The following is a 26,110-nucleotide window of genomic DNA, read 5'->3' on the forward strand; positions in this document are numbered from 1 at the left end:
GGCTGATCTTGGGGTTAGGTGAGTGAATCTGAGAGGCTTTAGGATTGGATGTTGGAATATATTCATCTGTGAGGGGGTGGGGGTTGGTCTGAGCCATCCAGGTCACTGTGAACTAAATATAGTTGGCTGGGGTTCTCAAATGGCCGGCCTAGGGGGGGTCACATGATTATTTGTCAGGGGCTCCTCCACCCAGAAGCTGCCTTGATGAGGGAGGGACACACACAGCTCAGCCATCCACTCTGGCTTCCAGTGGATTTGAAGAAAATGGTTTGACATTCTTAGGTGTGTTCTCTTTCTCTCCTCTTTCCCCTTCCCCTTCATTGTTCATTGATTCCTTTTGATTGGGGGGCAGGATATTTCTGAAAAATAGGCAGAGAAAGAAGTCCTAGAGAGTAGCTAGCATTTAGAATACAAGGTGACAGCAGGTCCTGAAGTTAATCTGTTTCTTGTTCCTTTGCTTTGCATCTAGGAGTGGAAGGTAAAAATGGGAAATCTGTGTGCTCTGTGTCTCCTGATAACTGAAAAAACATTTAGCTTTTCGCAGGCTCTGCCACCACTCAATCCCTAGATCATGATGGATGATCACAGGTGGGGAGATGGGATATGGATCCCCATGTTTCTTCCTTCTTGTTTGCCTTACTCCTTCAGACAGCTCTATTTTGCATTGTGAAACTTCTCAGGAGCTAGAGAACCCTGGCTAAGAGTCATTGCAGGAAACTTCACAGAAGAGGAAACTAATTACAGTGACATAAAAATATTATTTTTTCTACCAAAGTTCATGGACCTCTTCCCTTTCACCCATTCCCAGGTTTTCTTAGACTGGTTTGTAGACTCCTGGTCCACTCTGCTAATCTAGGTTGGCATTGGGAGGAGAGCTATCAGTATAGTCTGAAGTTACAAATACTCATGCTGTAATCTTGAATTTCTTTATTTCTTGAATTTCTGTTGTGATGGGGGGTGAGTAATTTGGTGCTTTGGGAATATAAAATGAACTCTCTTATGTGTCCAGTACTGGTGGTGGCTAGAAAGCCCCATACTATATATACACCCTGCACAGTTAAACATAGGGTGAGTTTTTCTCATTGTGCTAGGCTGTTTTGGTTCTGAGTGCCCTGGCATTTACTAGGGCTTGTCAATATTTGTTGGGGTTAAAATCCTTAGGAGAATTTTTGGGAAATCATAGAACCCTCTCTCTACCTGCCTCTCTCTGCCTCTCACTGAAGTCCTCCCTCCTAACCTAGTCTGGGACATCTGTTTTGCCTGTCTACTTTCCTACTTATTTACTTGATCCAGGCCAAGATGCTTTGGTAGCATGAGTAAGGGATAGGGAGATGTTGGGTGCAGTTTTATCATATGACCATAGCTCCTTTCCCTAAGTGTTGATTGCTTATTGCTTGTCTTCTAAGGGGAGCATCTCTATCTGAGTTTGTCTGCCTAATTGGTAAGACTTCAGGTGCTGTATAGTTACAAAAGGCATTAAAAATCTATTTCAGGTTTCTTAACCTGTCCTTTTAGTGTTTAAAAACCATTCTGAGTAGAGGTCCATAGACTTCACCAGACTCCCCGGGGACTGTCCGTGACACAGGAAAAGTTTAATTATACCGATCTAATTGAGTCTCATTTTACAAATAACCCTGAAGTGTAGAGGTCATAATGACTCATCCAAGGTCACTAGGTTATTGTAAAACCATAGCTGTGACCCTGGGGTCTTTTAGCATCTAATCCAATATTCTTTTCAAGTGAGCTTGCCCTGTTGTCTCTGTGTTGCCTTGAGTGTCCTGAGGAGTCCTTATTTTCCCTAAAAGCCCTTTGATGCCTAATTGGGAGGGGAGAGGACTGGATTTAGAAGGGTCCTCACCTATATGATCCAAGGCACCCTGAGCTGTTTTGAGATAGAGCTGAGCCTCAGGAAAAAGGGAGGTGGCTTCCCTGTCCCAAAAACTCTAGCCTTTTGGGACTCAAATCCAGAATTGAGGAGGAAATACTGTTCACCCAAGGGCCCTAGGAGCAAAAGCTAATTAATTAATGTGGGTAATGGGGTCAGTGACTGGGTCTTTGTTGAGCTGGGAATACTTTGTGGCCGAAATGGATCATTGAGTTGTAGATTGAGAATTGGGAGGGATCCTCAGAGGCTATTTAGCCCGACCCTGTAGCTCAGACCTGAATGGTTCTATGACTTGTCCGAGTTTACACTCAGTCCTAGGATTTCAGAGCCCAGGGCTTCCTAACTGGGAATGAGCAAAAGAAAGAAGGTTTTTAATTCCATTTTTTCTATGTGATAGACATTTTTTTTGGAAACAGAAACTTTAATGCACATGGAAAGAGGTTACAGTCTTTTAAAAAAAATTAAAACTGGAAAGGAGAAAAATCCAGCCCTTTCATTTTATATATGCAAAATGAGTCCCAGAGAAGGAAAGAGTTTTATGAGAGATGGATTTGGGATTATAACTTGTTCTCCATCCTTTTAAAGATGATATAGGTGAGGGGATTTTCCCCTCCAAGATCTCTGGATCAGTGACATTGCTGAAGGAATGAATGCCTTAGTCTTTAAATGACATTCCCCCATGTTCTCTCTTCTCCATTTCCCAAGCTTCCTTTAACTGCAACTTATAATCCCACCTTCCTTCGAAGTGCCTTCTGTCTGCTGATTCTTTTCTATTTGTCCTATGTGTGGCTTGCTTGCTTTGTATATATTTGTTGGCATATTTTCTTTCCCATTACATTGTAGGGTCCTTGAAGGCAACCCAGTGCATAGCACTCAATCAAGCACTTGATAGGTGCTTAATAAATATTAATTGATTGAATTGAGGTAACTAGCTCTTGGACTGCTTTTGGACCTTTAGCTCTGGCTATTAGTGCTGCTTCCCCCTTGTCTTGAAAAACCTTTTGGTGTCATGGACTGGGTTAAACTGGGCAGAATTCCCTCCTTCACTTACACTGCTCTCTATATGGGTTTTCCCTCTTCTCTTCCCTAAAGATTAATAGCACCATTATTTAGATCTATAAAGCATCTTAATTGGGGTTGTGGAATTGCTTGTTACCTTAGAAACTGCTGGAGTTTCACAGGGCGTGGCTTCCCTAAAAGGTGGGAGGAAGATGCTGATTGTTATATTCTACTCTGGCTCCCCATTCCACCTCCCACCCTGGTATTGGAGTGAGCTGAGGAGTATGGTTTGGGCTCAGTCATCTCCTGATGGTTCATCATTTTTCATTCATTAAGCAAGCCATTATTTTGAGCTACTCAGAGCTCTGTGCATAGAATACACTGTTTAATATACACTATTTTAAAAATCCCTTTCTAAATACCTAGTCCAGGAACAGGAAAAGTCTCCTCCCCTTTTGGGATCTGGATTGCTGAGTCAGCTCTGAGGGGGCCCTGGGCTTGGCTTGGCTTAGCTTGGCCTCTTTTGCATCAAATGCAAATAAGACCTAGTCCGACTCTGAACCCCTTTATTCTCCTTATTTTGTACCTATTGTCAGTAGGAATTCAGGGCTTGGGGTGCAGAACTGAATTTGTAGGCCCTGACTTTATGCCTGCCTTGGAATATCACCTTAGCCCCTTTGTGGGCTGGATCCAGATGATTTCTTCTAGCTCTGTAATTTTGTCTATTCTCAAATATAAAGTAGATTTGAAAAATGTGTGTGTTTTTTTTTTTTTTTTTTTTTTTTTTTTGAGGTCATCTTTGTGTTTATTCATACAAATTGAGGGAGTTAGTTTTACTATCTTTGAAAAAAATCTATAAAACGAGAGGGTTGGAGTCCAGTGCCTACCTTTTACATTTTTGGAGCCTAACCATGCTGTCATGGCCCCTCTCACTTTCCCTAGATTGTCTTCCCTGTTTCTCATATGTTAGTATATAACTGTTCACTTGTCTCTTCCATTTGAATTTAATCTCCTTAAGGGCAAGGATCTTGTGTGGCCCCTCTCCCCGCCTTTTTTTTTTTTTTTTTTTAAATACCCTGTACTCCTCATAGTTCCTGGCACTTGTTAAATGCTTCTTGACAGATTTTTATGTCAGGGACTACTTTAAAAAAAATCCATTAGCCACATATATTGTAAATACAGTTTTTAGGGAAGATCTGATCTGTTATGACTGATTAGGAAAGCAAGAAAAGGGATAAATGGGAAGAATTTGGACACAATAGTTCATAAGTTTCCCCTTGCAGTCCCCCTGCAGATCAGTACTGATACAATGTGGCGTTATAAACTGCTTCCTTGGTACTCCTGTTGCCTGATAGTCTGGAATCTATGGCTCATGTCTCAGTCTATTTGCTGCAAGAAATGGAAGATTTTTTTTTTTCTTTTTTTAAATCTTAATTGAAAAGGAGTAGGTCTAGGCAAAAAAATTAAGTATGGTATGATTAACATGAACTTGGAAGAGAAATGTTATTGATCTCTTTTGTTATTATATCATAATTCCTGTTATATCTCCAATGAGAACACTTCCTTATAATACATAAAAAAAGTTAAGCAAAACCAACATACTACTTAAGTAATATTCCCCCATCCATGGCCCCCTAACTCTGTATGAGATAGTAAAAAAGTATGTTATAAGTTATGCATATTATTTTTCTTTAAGTCCAAATGGTTTTTCAGAAAGGTTAGAACAGTTCACACCTTCAGCAAAAGTATGTTCTTCTATAGCTTCTCTAACACCAATTGGTTGTTTCTTACCCACTCTGATTTTTGGAAGGTAAAGACTCAGAGTTGTTATTATATTTCCATAGTAGTGATTTGAAACATTTGACGTAACTGTTGCTCTTTATAGTTCTTTTGACAATTTATTTTTAATCTTTGGCCACTAATCTACTAAGGAATGGTTCTTGATGTTCAATTCCTTGTATATTTTGGATACCAGACTTCAGAAAAGTTTGTTTCTTTATCTGAAAATTAAGGATAATAATAATTATACTTCTTTGCTCGAAGGATCATTCTGAAGAAGTTTCCTTATAAATTCTTGTGACTCTACAGAAATGTGAGTTGCTGCTATTTAATTTTTAAAAATAGCATGTTCCTGTATGGACTGACTGCCATCCAGGGGAGGGGGTGGAGGGAAGGAGGGGAAAATTTGGAACAAAAGTGAGTGCAAGGGATAATGTTGTAAAAAATTACCCATGCATATGTACTGTCAAAAAAAAGTTATAACAACAAAAATTAATTAAAAATTTTTTTTAATTTTAAAAAGGAAAAAAAAAGCATGTTCCAATCCAGGAAAGCCCTTGTCTGCTCTATCTCCTAGACTTGTTCCCCACCCAATTATAAAACACTTGGGCTCCTAGCACTGCAACCCTCTCACTTTTTTGAATGTAAAGTTGTACCAAAAGTGGAAAGAGTAAGAGACCACAGGTTGTGGCAAGAAGGGTAAATTTTGTTTCAGATGCTCATGTAGATTAGAATTATAAAATTTAAGTGCTAAAAGGAGTCTTAATTATTCTGTGGTTTACTTTCACCCTGGCTTTATAATTGAAGAAACAGGCTCCAAGAAGAAGAAAGTGACTTGCCTAAAGTCATACAGGTATAAGTCTTGATTTCAACCCAGGTTCAATGTCAATTTCATGCTTGTCACACTCTGGAATAGGACTAGCCAAGCACTCCTTAATTTGTCATCTTCTTACTTTGTGTTCCAAAACTTTTGGAAGTATTGTGCCATCAGAGGCAGGGAGAAATTCCCTTGAAAAATCATAGGGTTAGAGGTGTGTTTTGGTCTAGAGCAGCTACCCTGGTGTATTCATTGTAACAGTAGCTATATATAGCTATATAACTAAGTAAAAAAGGCTTCACAGGCTTGATTCTGACTCGATTGTTCATTTGAAGTAAGCTCAGATGGTTAAATTGATAAAGTAAGAGGTTTAGAATCAGGAAGATCTAGGTTCAAATTCTGTCTCTGATTCTTAAAATAACTGATTTTGGGGGTATAATTTGCAACCTCTGGAGCCCTTGATTTTACACTGAATCAGACTTTGGAAAATCACAGTATAGACAATTCTGTTCGAGCACATAATACATCACATTCTGGTGGTCCAACTTTTTCTCAATAAGTCATCACTAATCATAAAAGTCTATCTGGGCCTGAATTGCATGATAAAGAACATTCTACCAACAGGTAACAAAAGATGTTCAGCATCAGATTGCCCTTGATAAATCCCAGCCAGAGACCTTACCTCCTCAGCAACAAGGTGGTCTTTTGATCTTTCCAACTTTAAATCTCTAATACTTAATAATAATAATACTTAATAATAATACTTAATAATAATCTAATAATTAAGGCTTACAAAATACTTTCCTCGTAACAAAATGGTAGTAACTCATGAAAATAATGGCATTCCTGGTTTTTTGTCAGTGAGAAAATTAATGAATAGTTAAAATTGCCTAGGATCACAGTTATGTGAATATTCAACAGTTAAGACTCAAAGCCAGATCTCTGACTTCAGTCTAAGTATTCTTTCCAATACACTGTGGCAATCACACCAAGTTATTGGGAAGTCCCAGAGGTTGGGGCAGTGCCAGGCTGATTGGAAATATGAGCGAGTAGGTGAAAATTATTGTGTATTCTGAAGGAGGGGGGGGGGAGAAAACAGACCAGTGGCAGTTTCAGATTTAATTTGTAGCCTACCTCTGTGTGGGGTGACTCTAAAGCAGCAGTGTCTTCTCTAGGGAGCTGTTGTCAGGAATGCTTCGGTAAAAAGCTGGGTGGGGACACTTTCTGCTCATTAAGGGAACATTGGTCAGACCAAAGAGTAGAACATTTCTTTCATAATCAGCTCAGTGAGTTCTGTCCTCTCAGGGTCTGGGAAATGTCATCTTCTCCAGCTGGTACCTAGCTGATAAGGCAGCAGAAGGAGGTGGGAGGTAAGTTGGAGAAAAACCTTGGCTATTGAGTCCTAAAAGGTTTGTTGGCTTTCAAGGTCATTGGTCTCTGGCTATATTGGCAACTTAAGGGCTAGAGAGGCCTGGTGGGAGAGATTAGTGTTTGGTGGTGGGAAGTTGTTTCTTCAAAATCTCAGGAAGGTTCATAGGTTTGTGAGATGTAATTTCTCCTATTTTACCTCTTTTTACCTTTTTGTCCAGTACAATCCCCTTTCCACCTTAAGTTTCTTTTTTCATATTTTCATAATAAAATCAAACGTATGCCTATAACAGAAATATATTTCTCAAGAATTCTTTTTTACATTTTTATGTTTCCCTTGAACTCTGTGTTTGGAGATAAAATTTTTTGTTCAGTCCTGATCTTTTCATCAGAAATAGATGAAATTCACCTATATCATTGAATGTCCATCTTCTTCCCTGAAAGATTGACCTGTAAAAGAGTTTTATTATAGAGTTTGTTAATAATAATGTTACCACCCAAGCCACCTCAGATATCATATAATACAATTCTCCTAATTTTATAGGAGAAGGAACCTGAGGCTCAGCCAGGTAGAAGAACTGGGACTGGCACTGACACTGGAATCCAAGCCTTGATTCTTTTTATGCTATACTACCTAAATATTCACTTATCTTAGCTCATTCATTCCTCACCACCTCTATCTATTTTTATTCTTTGGCAAAGCAAGGGTCTCCTATGTGACTGGAGGAAGACTGTCCCTTAGTAATAATCTCTGAATCTCAAGAATAGTAATATGGACTCTGTATTACCAGGCTTGGGAGACATATAGACTGACAGCTTCAGGTTTCTAATTGTTTGAATTCTTGGGAGCCCATTCTGATTTTCCTTCCGAGGGTATACAGTATCATTTCCCCATTTCTACCTTCTATGCTTTTCCCTGATGGCCCTAATTTTCATATTCCCATACCTTATGGCATCATTGGATTTAAAGCAGGAAGGAACCTTAGATCATCTTATTTACAATAAAAGTTGAGTGACTTGGTCTATATTGTAGTAGGTAGAAATAATAAAGCAAAAGAGCTAAAAATTAGGGGAAAAGAAATTTTTTTTGGAGGCTGGGGTTAAGTGACTTGCCCAGGGTCACACAGCTAGGAAGTGCTAAGTATTCGAGACCAGATTTGAACAGGGGTCCTCCTGAATTCAGGGTTGGTGCTCTATCCACTGCGCCACCTAGCTGCCCCCAGGAAGAATCCCTAATAGAGATTATATTGTGTTTCTTAGTTCCAGTTTCTTAGAATCTTTTCCATTGATTATTCTTTTGGTATCTCTGTGACTCTTTGTGTTCTCTAAACTAACATCCCTTCCCATAGTGCTTTTAGATCAAGTGTGGCAGACTTAGATTTGGCCTGATGATCTTAAGATCTTTATGTTCAATGTAGGAATTCGAAGCTTGGGTTTGATTCAGCATCAGCCTAACATCCTACTTAATGCATATTCCTTGTATGTAGATATGTTTAATGTTTCACTGATAGAAATGTATTCATCAACCTGGGTCACGAAAGCTCACCAAAAAAGTGGAATTTGACCTATCCTTTGCCTTAACTCATTAAATCCAGAGATTGTTAGAAAATTGAGGCAAAAAGGTAAAAAAGCTCAGAATCTAAGCTTTCTTCAGCTTGAATTTTCCCACTTAGCTTATGTTAGAAGGGATTACTATAAAGATTGTAGGATTGTAAACTTTAGAAAGCTAGCAGGATGCCTTCAGTGATATCACACACACATATGTATGTGTGCGCGCATACACACACCTGCTATACACTGCGAGAAACATTGAGCCTCATTCCACTTGTAATTTTTTTTGGTTGGGTCTCCTCTCCACAATTGTATCCCAGCCCTGCTTTTAAAGTCTGCGGATAACAAGAGGATTGAGGAGAAGCTAGTTTCCATTGAATGTAGATCATCTGAGCCTTTTTTGTTCAACCCTTACTTCCCTCCAATATTGGCTTTACCAGACTCAGGGAGGTTCAGATTTGGGGCCTATTTGTGCAACAGAGGGAGAGGGGGGACAGGAAATAGAAGTTCATTTGGGAGAGGGCAGGATTGTGCACTTTCTCCTGATTGCCTCTGCTTCAATCAATGTCTTTTTCATCTTATCCCCATAGAGCATTCAGCTCCGGCCAAAGTGGTGAGAGCAGCCAACCCCAAACCTCGAAAAGGTAGCAAGGTATGTTAATAGTATCAACTGGAGGTGCTTTCCAGGAGCAGTTTTCCTAGGGCCTTACGAGATTTTCAGCCTGGAGCTTACTCCATCTATGGTACCAGCTGTCACTTCCCCTTCAGACTTTACCTAACTAGCAGCTGTTCAGGGTTAGGGATAGGGATTAGAGTGGCTATTGGAGGAGATGATTCTGAATCTTTCCATCTTCATCTCACTCTCCAGTTACCCACTGCTTTGATGGCAAATTTTTAAACACAGGTGGGAGGTGTGGGGACTAATAAAGATACTAATTAAGGAATTGAGAGATAAGGGGAGAAAAGGTAATAAGGGCACATTGTTGTTAAGAGAATGATCTAATTTTGCTTTGCAGGTTAGTGACTTTGGAGATGCTACCAACTGGCCCACACCTGGGGAGATAGCCCACAAGAGTGTTCAGGTAAGAGACTAGGGTTCAGTTGAGATCAGCTTGTATTTACCCTTCCCCACCAACTTGGTTTCTTAACCTGTGACTTCTGGGGCCTAGTAACCAGAAGAAAGATAGGGGTGGGAAGAGAAATAGTATAAAATTGAAGTTGTGCTGGAGTGCTATCATACCTACTACCATGATCTAGACTAAGCATTAGCCTAAGTTCTTTGGTTAGAATGTTTTTGGGTTCTTGAATTCCTGATCAGGAGGGGCCAAGAATAGTTTCCCCCAAAGATTGTAGGCCTTAGGTTGCCTTGTTAGGCCTTTTCTGTCCCCTAGTTTCTTTATTCCATACTGCTATTCTGGGACTGCAGGCTGGATAACATTCCTGTCCAGGTCTGCTGGTGGTGACTGCCAGTGTGCTTGAGTCTCTCCCTCTGCTGGATGGTAATATGACCCTGGGTCTGGCTTCTCCTCAGCTTTCCCACAAGGGGAGATCCTCAATCCCTTCAGGCCCTAACTTGTCCAGGACTTCACTTCTCAGATTAAGTAGCCAGCAGGCCTGTGTATAGATTAGTAGTGATGATAATAATAGTAATAACTCATTTCTTCTTGTAAATATTTCAAAATTTACACAGTATTTCAGTAAGTTTGAGGTAGACAAAGCAAATACAGATGAGGAAACTGAGAAACCAGGAGATATGCCAATGATCACATAGTAAATATCATAGCTTGAATTCAAATTCTAGTATTTTAATTTAACCAGGAATTATCATCTCCCATATTTAAAAAATCATAATAAAAATAGCAAGAAATTTTATAGTGCTTTAAGGTTTGCTAGGCCCTTCTTTTGATCCTCATAACAGCCTCATGAGATAAGCACTTGTCCCCTTTTAAAGAAAAAGTGAGGCATGAGAGATATTAAGTAACTTAGCTAGGATCACGCAGGAGGTGTGTGAGGAAGGCTTAGAGCTGTGGTCTAGCCCCATATATTGTACCCTAACCTTGCTTATAGAAGAAATTCCCTGTAGTTAAGGTTAAGCAGCCTGCTCATGGGTTTACCAGCACTCAAGTCCAGGTCTCTTAAACTACTTAGTATTTTTCCTTCAACACTCTTCTTTGTAGGAATGTTGTTTAGGAAAACATGATGGGTCAGGGGGGATACCTCACCCTGACTGATTTACTCTCTCCTACTGGATTATTTATGAAGAACCCCTTGTTTCTCCTCCAGCCCCAGCCCCATAAGCCAGCTCCACTTCGCAAACCACCTCTGAAGAAGGACATGAAGGAACAGGAAAAAGGAGATGGGAGTGACAATAAGGAAAGTCCAAAGGCTAAGTCAGATGAATCTGGAGAAGAGAAAAATGGGGATGATGATGGCCAGAAATCTGGACAGAAGAAGAAAGGTAAGTGGCCTAAACCCTGGGAAGGACCAGATCTATAAAGTGGACATTCTATCTATGGGAGGGGGTGGGAAAAGGTGTCACTGAAAAGCCCCCCCTCTCCCCTAACGGTGTTTCACGTGCTCACGATGTTCCCCAGGGAGCAAACACAAGTGGGTTCCATTGCAAATAGACATGAAGTCAGATGTGGCCAGAGACAAAACTGCTTTACGTACCAACCGCCAGAATGAGCAGCTTCGCCACCCGTCTGCCAGCCGTGGTGAGGTCAAAGGTACCTGAGAGCTCTCCTGGGTAGGGAGGATTTCTTGGTGATGGGCTGGAGAGTGGGAAGCTATCAGGGGTAGATAGGGAACTGGGGCAGAAAGGAGGTATCCCCCAGGTGGATGAACCCCACCCCTCCCCCTTCTCTCCAGGACTGAGCCAAGGCCCTCCCTCTTCCCCGGGGTGGCATCCGGACAACAAACAGGAAAGGGCCTGGCCTGACCATGATGAGACGTCAAGCGTGAAGAGTGAGGGGGGAGCCATTCGGGGCGCGTTCCGGGGCCGAGGCCGGGGGCGAGGCAGAGGCCGGGGCCGAGGCCGGGGCAACACTCGATGTACGTGAGAGCTGAGAATGGGGTGAGGGGAATAGGACCTAGTGCTTAGGTTTTGGGTAGGGAGTGTTGAATCAATCCTCCTTTTCCCCCCACTAAGCTGGGGCCATTAGCAAAATCTAACTCTGGATTCCTTTTATGAATTTCATATGGACTTAAATCTGGGAGGGTCCTTAAAATGCAAAAATATTAGAACTAAAAGAGCACTTGAGCTATTAGAGGTTAGTGTCTAATGCAATCCCAGAGAAGTTGTGACTTGCCCAAGCAAGCAGAATCAAATCTGGAATCTTAAGTTTAGGATTCCCAGAATGGTGGTCTTTCTATTCCTCCACGTTTTCACCTTTGTCTGATTTGTTCCCTCAGCAGCCATCTGTCCTTCCCAGGAAAGTTCCCTCACAGAGAAAGAGACTGTCTTTCCATCATATGATAACATCTTTCTCTTCCTTTCTCCCGCTTCACAGCCCACTTTGATTACCAGTATGGCTACCGAAAGTATGACTGCTCTGATGGCTCTCGCACACCCAAGTACCAAAGTAACATTACTTATTACTTTGACAATGTGAGCAGCAATGATTTATATAATGTGGACCAGGAGCTGCTGAAAGACTACATTAAGCGACAGATGTGAGTTGGAGTTTATCAAGGCTGGCTTCAGGGAGAATGATTGTGCTCCTGGGCTGGGGTGGGGGGATGGAATGGCAAGGAATTCAAAGGCCTAAGAAACCTGGTTGGGTTTCGAATGGAATAATAAGATAGTGTATGATATTAAGGAGTGCATTCTATATTTGGAGTCATGAGACTTAACTTCAGATATAGGTTCTTCTGTGTGACATAGGGCAAGTCATTTTCTCTGAATGTCAGTTTTCGTGTTTACAGATGAGGAGGTTGACATAGATCTCAAATTCCTTCTAGCTCTAAACCTGAAATTCTTTATTTTATTCTGCCTCTTTTGACTTTTGTCAGGCCATGTCTATTCAAATCAACAACATGGGAGTATCATCTTTGAAGTCAGTTCCTTGCTAAGCACTGAGAGGGAGGTTGGGTACTAGTCAAGAAGGCACTATATAAGAGATGGGATTGTCGTTAAATACCTTTAACTCCCTAGTGGATGGGGGTTTTTTATTGCATTTTTTTTTTTTTAAACATGGGAAAACCAAAGCACAGGGGTTCAATGACTTGTTGATTGACTAGTATCTGAAGTGGGATTTAAACCTACCATTTTCTTAATCTGAGTCATATGCCATATTGTTAGTTTGTTGTATCTCTGCTACAATATACTGCCACTCGTTTTATTAGGAGGTTTTTCTCCCCTTTTTTGGAGGGTACCATTCCTGGAGCACAGAGCCTTTTTGGGGAATGAAAGATTTAAGTGTAGAAAAGGGCTGCTGAAGGACTCTGAGAAGAAAGGTTTCAGTGTATGTTAATGAGCTATAGAGAATTGTGTGCAGAAAAGGCACAGTGTCCTTTCCCCACCCTCCTCTTATTCATATCTCCTCTTTCTTTCCTGGCGAATAGCGAATACTATTTCAGTGTGGACAATTTGGAGCGAGATTTCTTCCTACGGCGTAAAATGGATAATGACGGTTTCCTTCCCATCACCCTCATTGCCTCCTTCCACAGAGTGAAAGCCCTCACTACTGAAGTGGGCCTCATTATCCAGGTGCCAGGGAGCAGGGACACTGCAGGGAATGGGGAAAGTAGAGTTTAGGACCTGGTAGGGGAGGAAGGGTGCTGGCCTTGGGGGTGGGAGGACAGCCCATTTCAATTTGCATTGGTGATTGCCCCCCAAATTGCCTATTAGCTAGAATTTTAGTGGGGTCTGACCAACACAAGTGGGAATTTTTTTGTCACTGTACATGCATATTCCTTGTATAGGCCCTAAAGGATAGCAAAGTGGTTGAGATTGTAGAGCAGAAAATCCGGAGGAAGGAGCAGCCTGAGAAATGGCCCCTACCAGGACCCACGATGACAGATTATTCCCAGACTGACTTCTCTCAGCTCATCAACTGCCCTGAGTTTGTGCCCCGACAGAGTTTCCAGAAGGAGACAGGTCAGTGGGGGAAATTGGCAGGATGGGGAGCAAAACTGGGGAGACCACCTATGAAAAAATGTTACCTTCTACTTGAGAGAGGGAAAACTGTGGGAACAGTTCAAGACTTAGGCCCTAGCTTGTTCTAATCCCAGCACTCCCTCCAGAATCAGCACCAGGTTCTCCACGCTCGGCCACCCCTGTGCCAACTAAGACAGAGGAGGTCAGCAACCTAAAGACGCTACCAAAAGGCCTCTCAGCCAGCCTGCCAGACCTAGATTCAGAAAATTGGATAGAGGTAAAGAAGAGACCTCGGCCCTCTCCAGCAAAGCCCAAGGTTTGTATTGGATGGGGAAGGGACTTGGGCAGATTGCTCTTTTTGCTTTGCCATATATTCATCAGGGAATTTCTTTAATCAGATTTTTGTTCTACAGAAGAATTGGAGGGCCTTTGAGGCCAGTGTATTCTAACCATTGCTTGCCTTAATCACCCTTATTCACTCCCTGCTCCCTTTCCTCCTAGTGTCTTAGTCCTAACCTGTCTCACTCCAGCATGGGATGACCCTGATGTGTCAGCGCATACACACAGATATCCAGATGTACCAGAGAACGGTGAAGTCCTAGAATTGGAGGCGGAACCACATTTCAGAAATCTCACACCCTCAAGGGTTCCTTGAGGACCCAGATTTGAGGACTCTTCTTTGGTCTTTTGTCATACCCCTTGATTTAATAATAGCTCTCACTTAATCCTTCCTCAAATTTAATATTTCTCCCCTCCCCTTTCCCCCCTTCCCCACCACCACAGGGCTACATTTGAAACCATTCTCCTTGTTTTGTCATCAGAAAATAGCATCCCCTATAAAAGGCCCTTCTCATATACCTGAAAGGGGGGGGGTTCATCAAGATTTGTTTCCGTCTCCATTTTGCTGCTACTAAAATGACTTTGGGCAAATGATTTCTCAGTTCCCTCTTCTATAAAATGAAAGGGTTGGACTTGATTATTTTTCATTTTTGTTGTAGATGATTTTTTTTTAACTTACTATATCTACAAACAGGATCATTTCTATATACAAAGAAGAACAACACAAAAAGAGGATTGTCCATGAAACCATCAATCTCGACGTACAACATGCATTTCTTTTCAGAATTATTTAATAAATTAAATATATTAGTTTCAAAGCTGTCCTGCTTGTCTGTGCCTTTCTCAACCCCCTTCTGCTTTTTTTCCCCTGCATTTAAAAAAATGCAGTGACTCTTTCCTCTTTTTTGGGGGGGGGTCAGTGGGGGTGGGATCACTATTGCTTCTCTTCTCATCCCATATCCCACCAACTCTCTTCTCCTATTCCCATCCCCAAAGCACTTTATAATAAATAAGCAAAATTAAGCAAAAATCCTTAAATTGCTGAAAAGATCTGTCTCTAGCCCTGTATGTTTCTGTTGTGCAGTGTCTGTTCCTACCCAACCACCCCTAGCAAAGGTGAAGGTGCCACTTTTGTTTTATTTCTTTTTTTTTGGCCATTGTAAGTACACAGAATTCAGTTGTGATCTTTTCCTCTTTAGCCTTATATATATTATTTTCCTATTTATACTTTTTTTCATTCTGTATCAATTCTTAGAAGCTTCTTATGCTTCTCTGAATTCTTATTTCTTGTGGCAAAATAATAGAACATTTGTGTGCCACAGTTGTTTAACCCTTTTCTATTCAGGAAACTTCAGCTGTTTCTGGATCTTAGCAAGTATAAAGTACACACACATATAGACATAAAGGCTTTTATGAATATTTTGATATGTATGCAACTTTTCTGTTTTGACCTTTCTGGGGGTATCTAGTAGCAGGGTATCTGGATCAAAAGGGTATGAGCATAGTCACATTTTGTAGTAGAATTCTAGATTACTTTCCAGATTTCTTAGACCAGCTCACAATTCACCAGTAATATATTTAGTGTTTCGTCTTTCTGTGATCTCTCCACAATATTATCTGTTTTTCTTTCATTTTCTTAGATTTGATGGTTTTTAAATTGGAAATTCTGAATTCGTTCTGAAATGGCTTCACCTACTTCTTCTGTAGACTCTTTCTTGTGGCCTATCTACCCTCAACTTTCATCTGAGATATTTACTGCTTTGGAGCCCAGAAGGAAATTTCAGGAACCCTGCTAAGGTGTCTTTGAGCTGACTTGTGACCTCTTGACTGACAATCTGCATCAGACTGAGTCATTTATCCTTTCACCACACTGTCTTTCAGTACACTCCTAGTCACAACAGATTGCAATTACTATTGCCCTTTCAGTAACATAAGGAAATTGGAGACAATCACAAATGATCCCAGGAATTTGGCGTAGAGGTCAGACTTAAAGACACAAAATATCTTCTCTAAGCAAAAGGATGAAAAGGGAAATGGAGTTAGAACTTTTGTTGTTGTGAAGGGGGTGGGTGGACAAAGTAGATATTTTGATAATGTGCTTTGTACTATGTAAGCATTTATTAAAATGTTTAATGCTAACACAAATCCAGGCACTGGAGATATAAAAACAAAAGCAGTATATTATCTGCCCTTAAGGCTGCTTCTGTTCTAATGGAAGACTGACAACATGTACATATAGATATGCTTTTATAAACAAAATGATAGTTTAAGAAAGGCAAAGGTCCTCCTCACAGCTGGAAGGATAAAGAAAAGCCTGATAGAGAAGATCTTAGGCTCTGGGAGGTAAAAAAGAAAAGGGGATGTATTCTAGGTGTGAGGAACAGTTGCTGCAAAGTCTGTCATTGAGGAGGAACAAAACTTCAATTTTCCTGGGCTGAGAATCCATGAAAAATCATAATGTATATTAAGGATAGAAAGGTGGTTTGAGGGCCCAATTGCAAAGAGTTTTCAGTGCCAAAAAAAGGAGTGTTTGTATTTTCATCCTAAACACAGTAGAGAATCACTTTTTAAGTAGAAAAGTAATATAGATATAAAATCATTGGTGATTATTTAGTGGTTGGACTAGACTGTTGAGAGACCTGAGGGAAAGAGATTAGAAAACTATTGCTACAGTCTAGTTAAGAAGTTATGAGAGCTTAGAACTAAGATGGTTGCTAGGTCCAGCAATAGTCTACTATAGATCCAACTAAGAACAGCACCACAGGTGTATTTTTCAGACCCAAACCCAAATAAGCCACTTTTTCAGGGATTGTTTCAGGAGGGCTTCACCTGAATCTTCTAGATCAAGACTTTTGGAAACCCTGAAAACTTGAAGATCCCAGTTTATACCCAAATTCCTAAAATAAAGAAAGCAACAGCAAGACCAACCTAAATATTGCCCCCAGAAGTAGGCTGTTAGAAGAAACAAATTCCAACATAATACTTATTGTGAGGGAAGTATAGGACACAAACCCAGAAGGAAAGAATGATTTCAAATGATATACAAAACCCAAAAAGAAAAGTAGATGGGACACAAGTTTAGAATGATTAGAAGAATTTTTTTTTTAAGAGGTAAAGATATTTTTAGAAAGGAATAAGAGGGGCAACTAGATGGTATGACCGTGAAATTAGGAAGATCAAATCTATCCTTAGATAGTTAAGTTATTAGCTATGTAACTATGCAAGTCCCTAACCTTGCCTTGAAAGGGGGGAGAAAAAATTTCATTTATCTAGAGCACTAAAGGGAATAAGAGATAGTGATAGAGAAGTAATGAAGTATGAATGAATTTAAAAAGGAATTAACATGGTACAAGAGATACAAAATCATATCCAGATAGCTAACTCCCTAAAAATTTGAATGGATCAAAAACCAGCTGATGACTTGATAACAAGAAATATTAAAAAAAAAAAAAAAAAAAAAAAGGAGAAACTGACCCGGTAAAAAAACAATTTAGTAATCAATTGATTACCTGAAAACTACAACCAAAAGTAGCTTAGCCATAGTATTTCAAGAAGTCAGAAAAGAAAACTGCCCAAATCTTATAACCAGAGGCTTAAATGGAAAGAGAATCTTTAATCACCTCTTGGGAAGAAACTCCCAGGAAGATTATAACCAAAATCTAGAGCATTGAGGAAAAACTTAAAGAATTAAAAAGTTCTGAGGGAACCATAATCAGGATCACATGTAACTTAGGAGCCATTGCTGTAAAAAAAGAACTTGGAATACTATGTTCCAGAAGCAAAAGATAACAAGCTTTTTATACATCAATGTTGAATGCAGTCTTACAAGACTACTTATAAGCATATACTAGTTGTGTGACTGAAGAAATAATTTTTACCGTAGTGACCCTCACTTGACAAACTACAGAACTTTTTATGAAAGGGTTTTACGTGTTAAATGCCATGCTTTTATAGGTGATATTAGCATTATTAAAGATACAATCCCTACCTTCAGTAAGCTTTTACAATTACCCTGGATTCATAATTATGTAGGTAAATTAGAGTAGCAGGGAATGTCTCCTATCCACTGAGGATTTTAACAGATACTCCCATTCTTTCATGTAGTAGGCCCCTTGCCCCCCAAAATTGGTCTCTAAGCTTCTCCCTTTTCTAGTCAGATCTTATGTATGACTCCCCAAATACTCTTAGAAAAGCACAGGTCTTGACCATTGCCACTACTTTCAAAAATCTATGGTGGCTGCCTTTTGCTTCTGAGATTACATCATTAATGTATCAGAATCTGGCTTCCAACACTTACACATTTCATTCATTAATATTTTAATCCAATCAGACTGACAAGATTTGTTCTCTGGATTCAACATTCCCTTTTCTACCTTGATCTCTGCCTTAGTGGCAATGGTCAAGACCAGTGTTTTTCTATCAAAAATCTATGGTGGCTGCCTTTTGCTTCTGAGATTACATCATTCATGTATCAGCATCTGGCTTCCAACACTTAAACATTTCATTCATGAATACTTTAATCCAATCAGACTGACAAGATTTGTTCACTGGATTATACATTCCCTTTTCTACCTTGATCTCTGTCTTAGAAAAGCACTGGTCTTGACCATTGCTACTATCAAAAATCTATGGTGGCTGCCTTTTGCTTCTGAGATTACATCATTCATGTATCAGCATCTGGCTTCCAAAACTTACACATTTCATTCATGAATACTTTAATCCAATCAGACTGACAAGATTTGTTCACTGGATTCAACATTCCCTTTTCTACCTTGATCTCTGCCTTAGAAAAACACTGGTCTTGACCATTGCCACTATCAGAAATCTATGGTAGCTGCCTTTTGCTTCGGAGATTACATCATTCATGTATCAGCATCTGACTTCCAACACTTACACATTTTATTCATGCATACTTTAATCCAATCAGACTGACAAGATTTGTTCTCTGGATTCTACTTTCCCTTTCCTACCTTGACCTCTACCTTGGATTTTCTTCAAAGCTTATATAAAATGTAATCCCCTCTGTACATTTTCCCTCCCTAATTCCCCCAATTTTTCTCAAATTCTATGTGTGTGTGTGTGTATATATATATATATATATATATATATATATATATATATATACATTTACATGTTACATTTTCTAATATGATTCTTAACCTTTTTTTTTTTTAAACTATTGAGAAAACTAAAAAAGTAAAAAACTATTGTGAACCTCTAGCAGTCTTAAGCTTGTGCTCTCGTAATTAGATTCATGGACCCTAGATTGAGAATCAGTGAATCTAGTAGACTATTACCTCTTTGAAGGATGAAGATGTTTTTCTTTTTTGTCTTTTCACCAGCAACCCAGACCAGTGGCATGTGTGTATGTGTGTATACACATATAATCACAGTTAACCAATTTTTATTAAATAAATGGGTTAGAAACAAAATTTGGGGATGATAGGTGAATTTATAGTTTTGAAGTCAATGAAAGTTTGGGTTTTGGCTCAAAGGTAAAAATAAATAAGGAAATTATATTTGTGCTAGTGAATGCCACAATTATCTGGATGGTCAATTTTGGAAACTATTTCCAAGGGCCTCATTTAACCATATTTGCCTTGCCCTATCCTCCTACCTTGCTATGTCTTTCAGAAAGCAGAGGAGCCCAAGTTCCTACAACAGACAGCTCCACTTCAGCAATTGAAATCCAAGGACCAAGATGAGCCAGAAGAGTTAGACTTCTTGTTTGATGAAGAGATGGAACAGATGGATGGACGGAAGAACACCTTCACTGACTGGTCAGATGAGGACTCAGACTATGAGATTGATGACCGGGATGTCAACAAGATCCTCATTGTCACACAGACTCCACCTTACTTACGGCGCCACCCTGGGGGTGATCGCACTGGTAACCATACCTCTCGGGCCAAGATGAGTTCAGAGCTGGCCAAAGTTATAAACGACGGGCTCTTCTACTATGAGCAGGATCTGTGGACAGAGAAGTTTGAGCCCGAGTACTCCCAGATCAAGGTGAGAGCCTGGGGCTACATAAGGGACAGAGAAGAAAGTGAGATTTACCTGAGGATGTTAATGGAGTTCTACAAAAGCATTTATCAGAGGGACTGTAAATCATGTGGCAAGATCAAGGGAGAACTTATTTATGGGTTCTTTCAAGGTTCATGAAAAGAGAATTTTTTTAGGTATGGAAGGATAATCTTAATTTGGAAAGGTTTTCCAGGAAGACTTCCATCCTATTTTGAACCACACTGTATTAAGGGATAGGAAAAACTTGTAGAGTTGGATGACCACTTTTCTTAGTATAGCCTTAATCAGAGACCAGGTGGTATTGTCATTCTTGACATGTCTTCCTCTTTTCCCACTTTCTACTGCCCTGTTTATAGCAAGAAGTTGAGAACTTCAAGAAAGTAAATATGATTAGTCGGGAGCAGTTTGATACATTGACCCCTGAGCCTCCTGTTGACCCCAATCAAGAAGTCCCACCTGGACCTCCACGATTCCAGCAAGGTAAGTCAAAGAAAACCAGAGGTAGGGCCTATTCTAATTCTAGCAAAGTGAATTTAGAAGTTTACCTTGTGATCTCAGAAACCTATTGGGCCTCAGTTTTCTGGTTTGCAGTGAGAGGTTAAACTAAAATGACCTCCAAGGCCCTTTTCTGAATCTTACTCTTCAGATAGAATACTGTTCATACCCTTTTTTCATAAAGTTTCTACTACTATATCCACAGTTCCCACAGACGCCTTAGCCAACAAACTGTTTGGTGCCCCTGAGCCCTCAACCATTGCCCGATCTCTGCCAACCACTGTTCCAGAGTCGCCGAATTACCGCAACACCAGAACTCCTCGGACCCCCCGCACCCCCCAACTCAAAGACGCAAGCCAGACATCCCGATTTTACCCAGTGGTGAAAGAAGGAAGAACGATAGATGCCAAGGTGAGAGGCTTCAATCTGATTCAACCTCAGGTTTAAAGGAAATTAATCAGAAAACATTAATTATTTATCTTATCCTAAACACTGTACCTAAATATTGTGAATACAAATATAGAGGTTAAGGAGACAACATACAAAGGAATGGGAAGTGGGTTAGAAGGATGGAGTTCCGAGGATAGTGAATGGAAAGATTAATAAGAGATGAATGATCTTATATTTCCAAGAGCAATGACAATATTAATTGCATTTTCTTTCTTTTTTTTTTTTTTCCCCTGAGGCTGGAGCCCAGGGTCACACAGCTAGGAAGTGTTAAGTGTCTGAGACCAGATTTGAACTCGGGTCCTCCTGAATTCAGGGCTGGTGCTCTATACACTGCGCCCCTAGCTGCCCCGGACTAAAGATATCTTAACAGCAGACAATTTAAGGTCCTCAGAAGACACACATCCTTTATTAGCCAAATTAATTAATAACAAATCTTGGAATAATCTTTTCAGATGCCCCGAAAAAGGAAGACACGGCACAGCTCAAACCCACCTATGGAGTGTCATGTGGGATGGGTCATGGATTCCCGTGAGCACAGGCCCCGGACAGCATCTATCAGGTATTTGGAAGTCAGAGGCAGAGTTGTGGCAGAGGTAGTCTTTGAGATAAACACAGAGGCATCTGGAATGATAGAATATCCATGTAAATGAAGAGAGATTGCAGTGAAACAATCTTGTCTAGAAAGAATGGTAAAGACTGAGAAAGGGATTTGATTGAAATCAGGAAGGGACTAAATAGGATGAACAAGAATTTGTTGATCACACACTAGGGATATGGGTTTGCACTCTGAATTCTGAAGGAAGTGGCTTTATTTCAGATAAGTAAATATAGCACTTTTGAGAGAGGGAGAGCTTAAGGAACTCTTCTATCCCATATCATTTTAAGAGTTTTACATTTATGAATCAGACATACTCTTATTTAATGACATTATTATATGTTTGGAAAAAGTCCCCAGCTCTTTAGGATCATGCCAGGGAAGATAGGGTAGCCCTTTCTTCCCTGTCGCCATCATTTAATGCCAGATAGGGATGTTGGCCCAGAAGAACCATGTTTCTGAGCTAAGAAGGGGTCATTGGAATGTTTTCAGTCATTAATAGACATCGAGTGCTGGTGATTTACAATGCACTTTTCTTGGTACTGAAATGGATAAAGCATTGTCCTTGAACTTAGCTCATACTCTAGTATAGGGAATGATAGGGGAGAGATGACATGAAGTATATTAAGTTCTTTGAGGTGACTTTAGCATCCCAAAAGATCTCTTTTGGGGATCTATCACTTAAAGGAATTGATAACTTAGAGCTGGGGGTCCATGGAGACATCATAGTTGAGGTGGTGTTGAAGTTGGGTCATAGTGCACATAGACATTTCACAAATACTGAATTGTATTGAAAGGTAAATTTGACTCTGTAATGGAAAGAGCTTCGGACTTTTTTCCATCTCTGACACTAAACAACTCTCTCAATAGTAACCTTTTCTGAACCTTTGACTCTAAACTGTGGAGATTGGAATAGATCTGAGTCTGTGGATGTGAGAGTTAAGTGTTTTGGGGCCTGGAGAGGTAGAGTTAGGCCTTCCAGGTGCATGGAACAGCACAAACAAAGGTGAAAAGGCAGGGGAAGGTAATTTGCTATTGGTGGTTGCTGGGGACCATTCCCCACTTTCTTCCCTAGAAAGAGTCAGAGCGGGTTTAAGAGACTGAAGAAAATGTGGGATAACAGAGCAAGTTGTGTTGTTTCTCACAGCTCCAGCCCTTCTGAGGGCACCCCAGCTGTTGGCAGCTATGGCTGCACTCCACAGTCACTACCCAAGTTCCAGCATCCTTCCCATGAGCTGCTCAAAGAGAATGGCTTCACACAACATGTCTACCACAAGTATCGTCGGCGCTGCCTTAATGGTATGAGACTAGAACTGTGGTTGAGGAAGAAAGCGGCATCATTCAGTCAACCAGATGCCAGGCCCAACGCTAAGTGCCAAGGATACAAAGAAAGGCAAAGGACAGGCCTTGACCTCAAGGAGGGAGACAACATGCAAACCTATGTACAAAAAAGATATTGGAGATAATCACCAGGGAAAGGCACTAGTATTAAGGGGAATTGGGAAAGGCTTCTTATAGACGGTAGGATTTTAACTGGGACATGAAAGAAAATGGAAGGTAGAGATAAGTTATACTTAGCTAATAAGGAATAGGAAGGAGATGCTATCTATCTCCATTAGGAAGAGAACCAGGAAAATTGCATTGGTATTGCAAGGAGAGGTGCAAGTCAGAATGGATCCAGGAGAGGGGGAACCTTGGTGTACTGGGAGACACTCCTCTCTTCTCTAATTGGCTATATCTAGGGTGGGATGGGGTTAAAAGGACCTTAGAGATCTCTTGGAATTCACGGTAGGATGGGAAGCATGGATGGGGGGGTAGATGGGAGCAAGCTTTTTCCTCATGCTGCCCTCCAGCATAACCCTTATTCTAATCCCTTGTGCTCTTCCCCTATTTATAGAGCGGAAACGGCTAGGCATTGGCCAGTCCCAAGAGATGAATACCCTTTTCCGCTTCTGGTCCTTCTTCCTCCGGGATCACTTCAATAAGAAAATGTATGAAGAGTTTAAGCAGTTGGCTGTAGAAGATGGCAAGGAGGGCTACCGGTAAGATGACAAGTGGAAATTTAGTTGTGGATCAGGCAGAGAGGAAAAAAGCTGGGACAAGAGGATTTGGGTGTTGCTTAAGCCCCTTGCATTTATGTAGTGATTTAATTTAGTAACTCTTGATGAACCATGTGCTTGCTCTATTGTATAGAGGACCCAATGCTGGGAGAAATGTTCCTTGGACTGTATGCCATAATACAGCATTAATTTTCATTGAAAATTCTGCTTCATGACATTTAATCATTCTCCCATGTTCTGTGGACTTAATATAATTTTAGATTGGAAGAGACTAACCTAATCTAGCTATTACCTCAAGAAAAGGCTGTTCTGTTACATACCTGACAAGGAGTAACTGTTCAATCTTTTCTTTACCTCCAATGAGGGAGGTCCCATTATTTTATTGGCAACTAATTCCCCTTCTCAACTCTTGGAAGTTTTTAAAAATTTCTTCCAAAAATTGAAGCTAAATTTGCCTTTTTGTAACTTTTACCCCTTATTTCTGTTTTCTGATACTAAATAGAATTAATCTAATTCTTCTTCCACCTGACACCCCTACAAAGACTTGAAGACAGCTCTCATGACTTGAATGTTTAATTCCAGTACTTTCAAACTATAGGCGTACCACATAAATTCCAGGCTCTTCATTAACATTGGTTGCCTTTGGGAACTTTAAATTGAAACTTTAAGCCTAGATGAAATTAACTTTAGACCTCCTTAAAGGTCTAATTTAACCCCCTCAGTTGCAAATGAGAACAAGTGAAATGACATACTACAGTAACTCAGGTCCTGAGTGACAGAACTAGCCTGGTTCCTACTAGTTAATCTATATGCACAGATAAAGAATTTTCTTTATCCCATCAGAAAGACTGCTGTGTACTATTGCAGAAAGAGTGTTTGGATTTAAAGTCAGAAGATATGTATTTAAATTATATCTTTGCTCTGCTTATTTGTATGTTCATTGACTTAATGTCTTTCTGGGCCTGAACTGAACTAGGTGATCTTCAAAAACTTTCTGCTTTTTATCTGTGCTCCTGTAATTGGGTTCAGATTCTGTCTGATACTTTGTCAAGTCAGCCTCTCTGAGCCTCACTTTTCTTATCTGTAAAAATTGGGGTAATACCTATATTCTTTCTCCCACCCATTTCTCCCTTTTGAAATAGGATTTGTCTTTCAGAGGCCTACATTCAGTACTCAGCCTTGAGTTTTCCTTCTCTCTTCTTCTGCCCCTTTCCCAATAAATAGTGATTCTGCCTTTTGGGAACCCATTCTCTAGCCTTGTAATTCTTACTTTCTTACATGCTTTTGCTATTAATGATTTGTATTTTTATCTCCCTTCTTGTTAACTAAGCTATCACATTTATGGGCCTTATTATATATTATATGTGGGCCTTTGTTTTCCAGTATATTTAACATAAGGCCTTGCTCATTAAATATTTATCAGTCTAGTCTTTAGATCAGAAAGTACTATTGTTCCCATTTCACAGCTAAAAAAAAATTGAGGCTTAATTTAGTCTTCTGCTTTTTTTTTTATAGGTATGGTTTGGAGTGCCTTTTTCGATATTACAGTTACGGTCTGGAAAAGAAGTTCCGACCTGATATTTTCAAGGATTTCCAGGATGAGACTGTGAAGGACTATGAAGCGGGTAGGGATCACAGTGTGGACTCTTTGAGTTAGTGTATTGAAAGGAAAAGAGGTTTTCATGAGCGGCTCTAGATTTCCTGCAGCTTTTGAGTCTACTTGATCAAAGATTCAAGCTAGCCTGTGGCCATTCCTTTGGAGTCAAGCTGCAAGTTTTGTGGGCCTTGCCTCTAAACTTTTTGTTTTCCCACAGGGCAGCTGTATGGGCTGGAAAAGTTCTGGGCCTTCTTAAAATATTCCAAAGCCAAAAACTTGGATATTGACCCCAAACTTCAAGAATACCTCGGCAAATTCCGACGTCTAGAAGACTTCCGAGTGGATGTAAGTCTTGGCATCTCTGCCCATCCCAGGGTGTCACTATGTGCAGGGATGCCCTCTTAGTCACTGGATTAAACTGGAACCTGAAAGAATTCTTAGAGGTCTTGTAGACCAACCTCTCATTTTACAAGTTGAGGGTAGAGAGCCCCCAAAAGTTAATAATAAACATTCCCTAAGGTCACAAAGGTAATAAGTGGCAGGGCCCATGTGCTCTGACTGGGAATTTAGTGCCTTTCTTAAATAATGGTGTGTAGAACTAAGCAATGTGTTCCAGAGTTCATCTGAGGGGAACAATCTTTAAGCCTTCATTTCCTTGCCTAGAGGTTGGACAACATGATGTTTAAATCTCCACCTCGGTAACATTCTTTCTGCGAGTCTGACTTGAGTCTCTGCCCTTCCCCAGCTCTGGGAAAATGCTCCCATAGTGACACCCAGTGGTTATCCTGGTTATTGAAACTCAAGTCTAGGGAACCCAGATTCCCAGTCACTTTGTGGTTAGCAAAATTAAATGATAGTGCCATCTATGGCATTGCATATGGAAAGGGAAAATACTTTCAGGAATTTATAATAAGGGGACAGAAAATATAGATATTAAGAAATACAAACCTTTCAAAAGTATAAGCTGAGAAAGATAGTATTGGAAGGCAAGTGTTTCTGCTTACAACCCTTGGTTTCATGGGTTTCAAGCTGCATTTGACTTCTTCCTGC

At 40.3% G+C, this 26,110-nt stretch overlaps 1 protein-coding gene across 7 annotated transcripts in view; it reads left to right on the top strand.

Annotated features, from left to right (window-relative positions):
- The window catches only part of LARP1 (La ribonucleoprotein 1, translational regulator), a 75,251-nt gene that overhangs the window by 43,968 nt on the left and 5,173 nt on the right, over window positions 1-26,110 (top strand). For 3 of the 7 annotated variants that reach the window (XM_074291879.1, XM_074291881.1, XM_074291874.1), the window contains 17 exons: window positions 8,990-9,051; window positions 9,416-9,481; window positions 10,683-10,857; window positions 10,994-11,125; window positions 11,268-11,450; window positions 11,909-12,071; window positions 12,963-13,107; window positions 13,323-13,497; window positions 13,644-13,813; window positions 19,471-19,848; window positions 20,220-20,343; window positions 20,564-20,769; window positions 21,261-21,367; window positions 22,551-22,702; window positions 23,301-23,445; window positions 24,979-25,088; window positions 25,278-25,405. In XM_074291879.1, the coding sequence (XP_074147980.1) occupies window positions 10,734-10,857; window positions 10,994-11,125; window positions 11,268-11,450; window positions 11,909-12,071; window positions 12,963-13,107; window positions 13,323-13,497; window positions 13,644-13,813; window positions 19,471-19,848; window positions 20,220-20,343; window positions 20,564-20,769; window positions 21,261-21,367; window positions 22,551-22,702; window positions 23,301-23,445; window positions 24,979-25,088; window positions 25,278-25,405 (2,442 nt within the window). In that variant the 5' untranslated portion in view covers window positions 8,990-9,051; window positions 9,416-9,481; window positions 10,683-10,733. The remainder of the gene's footprint in view (window positions 1-8,989; window positions 9,052-9,415; window positions 9,482-10,682; window positions 10,858-10,993; window positions 11,126-11,267; window positions 11,451-11,908; window positions 12,072-12,962; window positions 13,108-13,322; window positions 13,498-13,643; window positions 13,814-19,470; window positions 19,849-20,219; window positions 20,344-20,563; window positions 20,770-21,260; window positions 21,368-22,550; window positions 22,703-23,300; window positions 23,446-24,978; window positions 25,089-25,277; window positions 25,406-26,110) is intronic. The other 4 variants (XM_074291877.1, XM_074291875.1, XM_074291876.1 and 1 more) reach the window with 4 other exon arrangements.

The sequence above is a fragment of the Sminthopsis crassicaudata genome, chromosome 2 (assembly GCF_048593235.1).
Source record: "Sminthopsis crassicaudata isolate SCR6 chromosome 2, ASM4859323v1, whole genome shotgun sequence".
Classification (NCBI taxonomy): domain Eukaryota; kingdom Metazoa; phylum Chordata; class Mammalia; order Dasyuromorphia; family Dasyuridae; genus Sminthopsis; species Sminthopsis crassicaudata.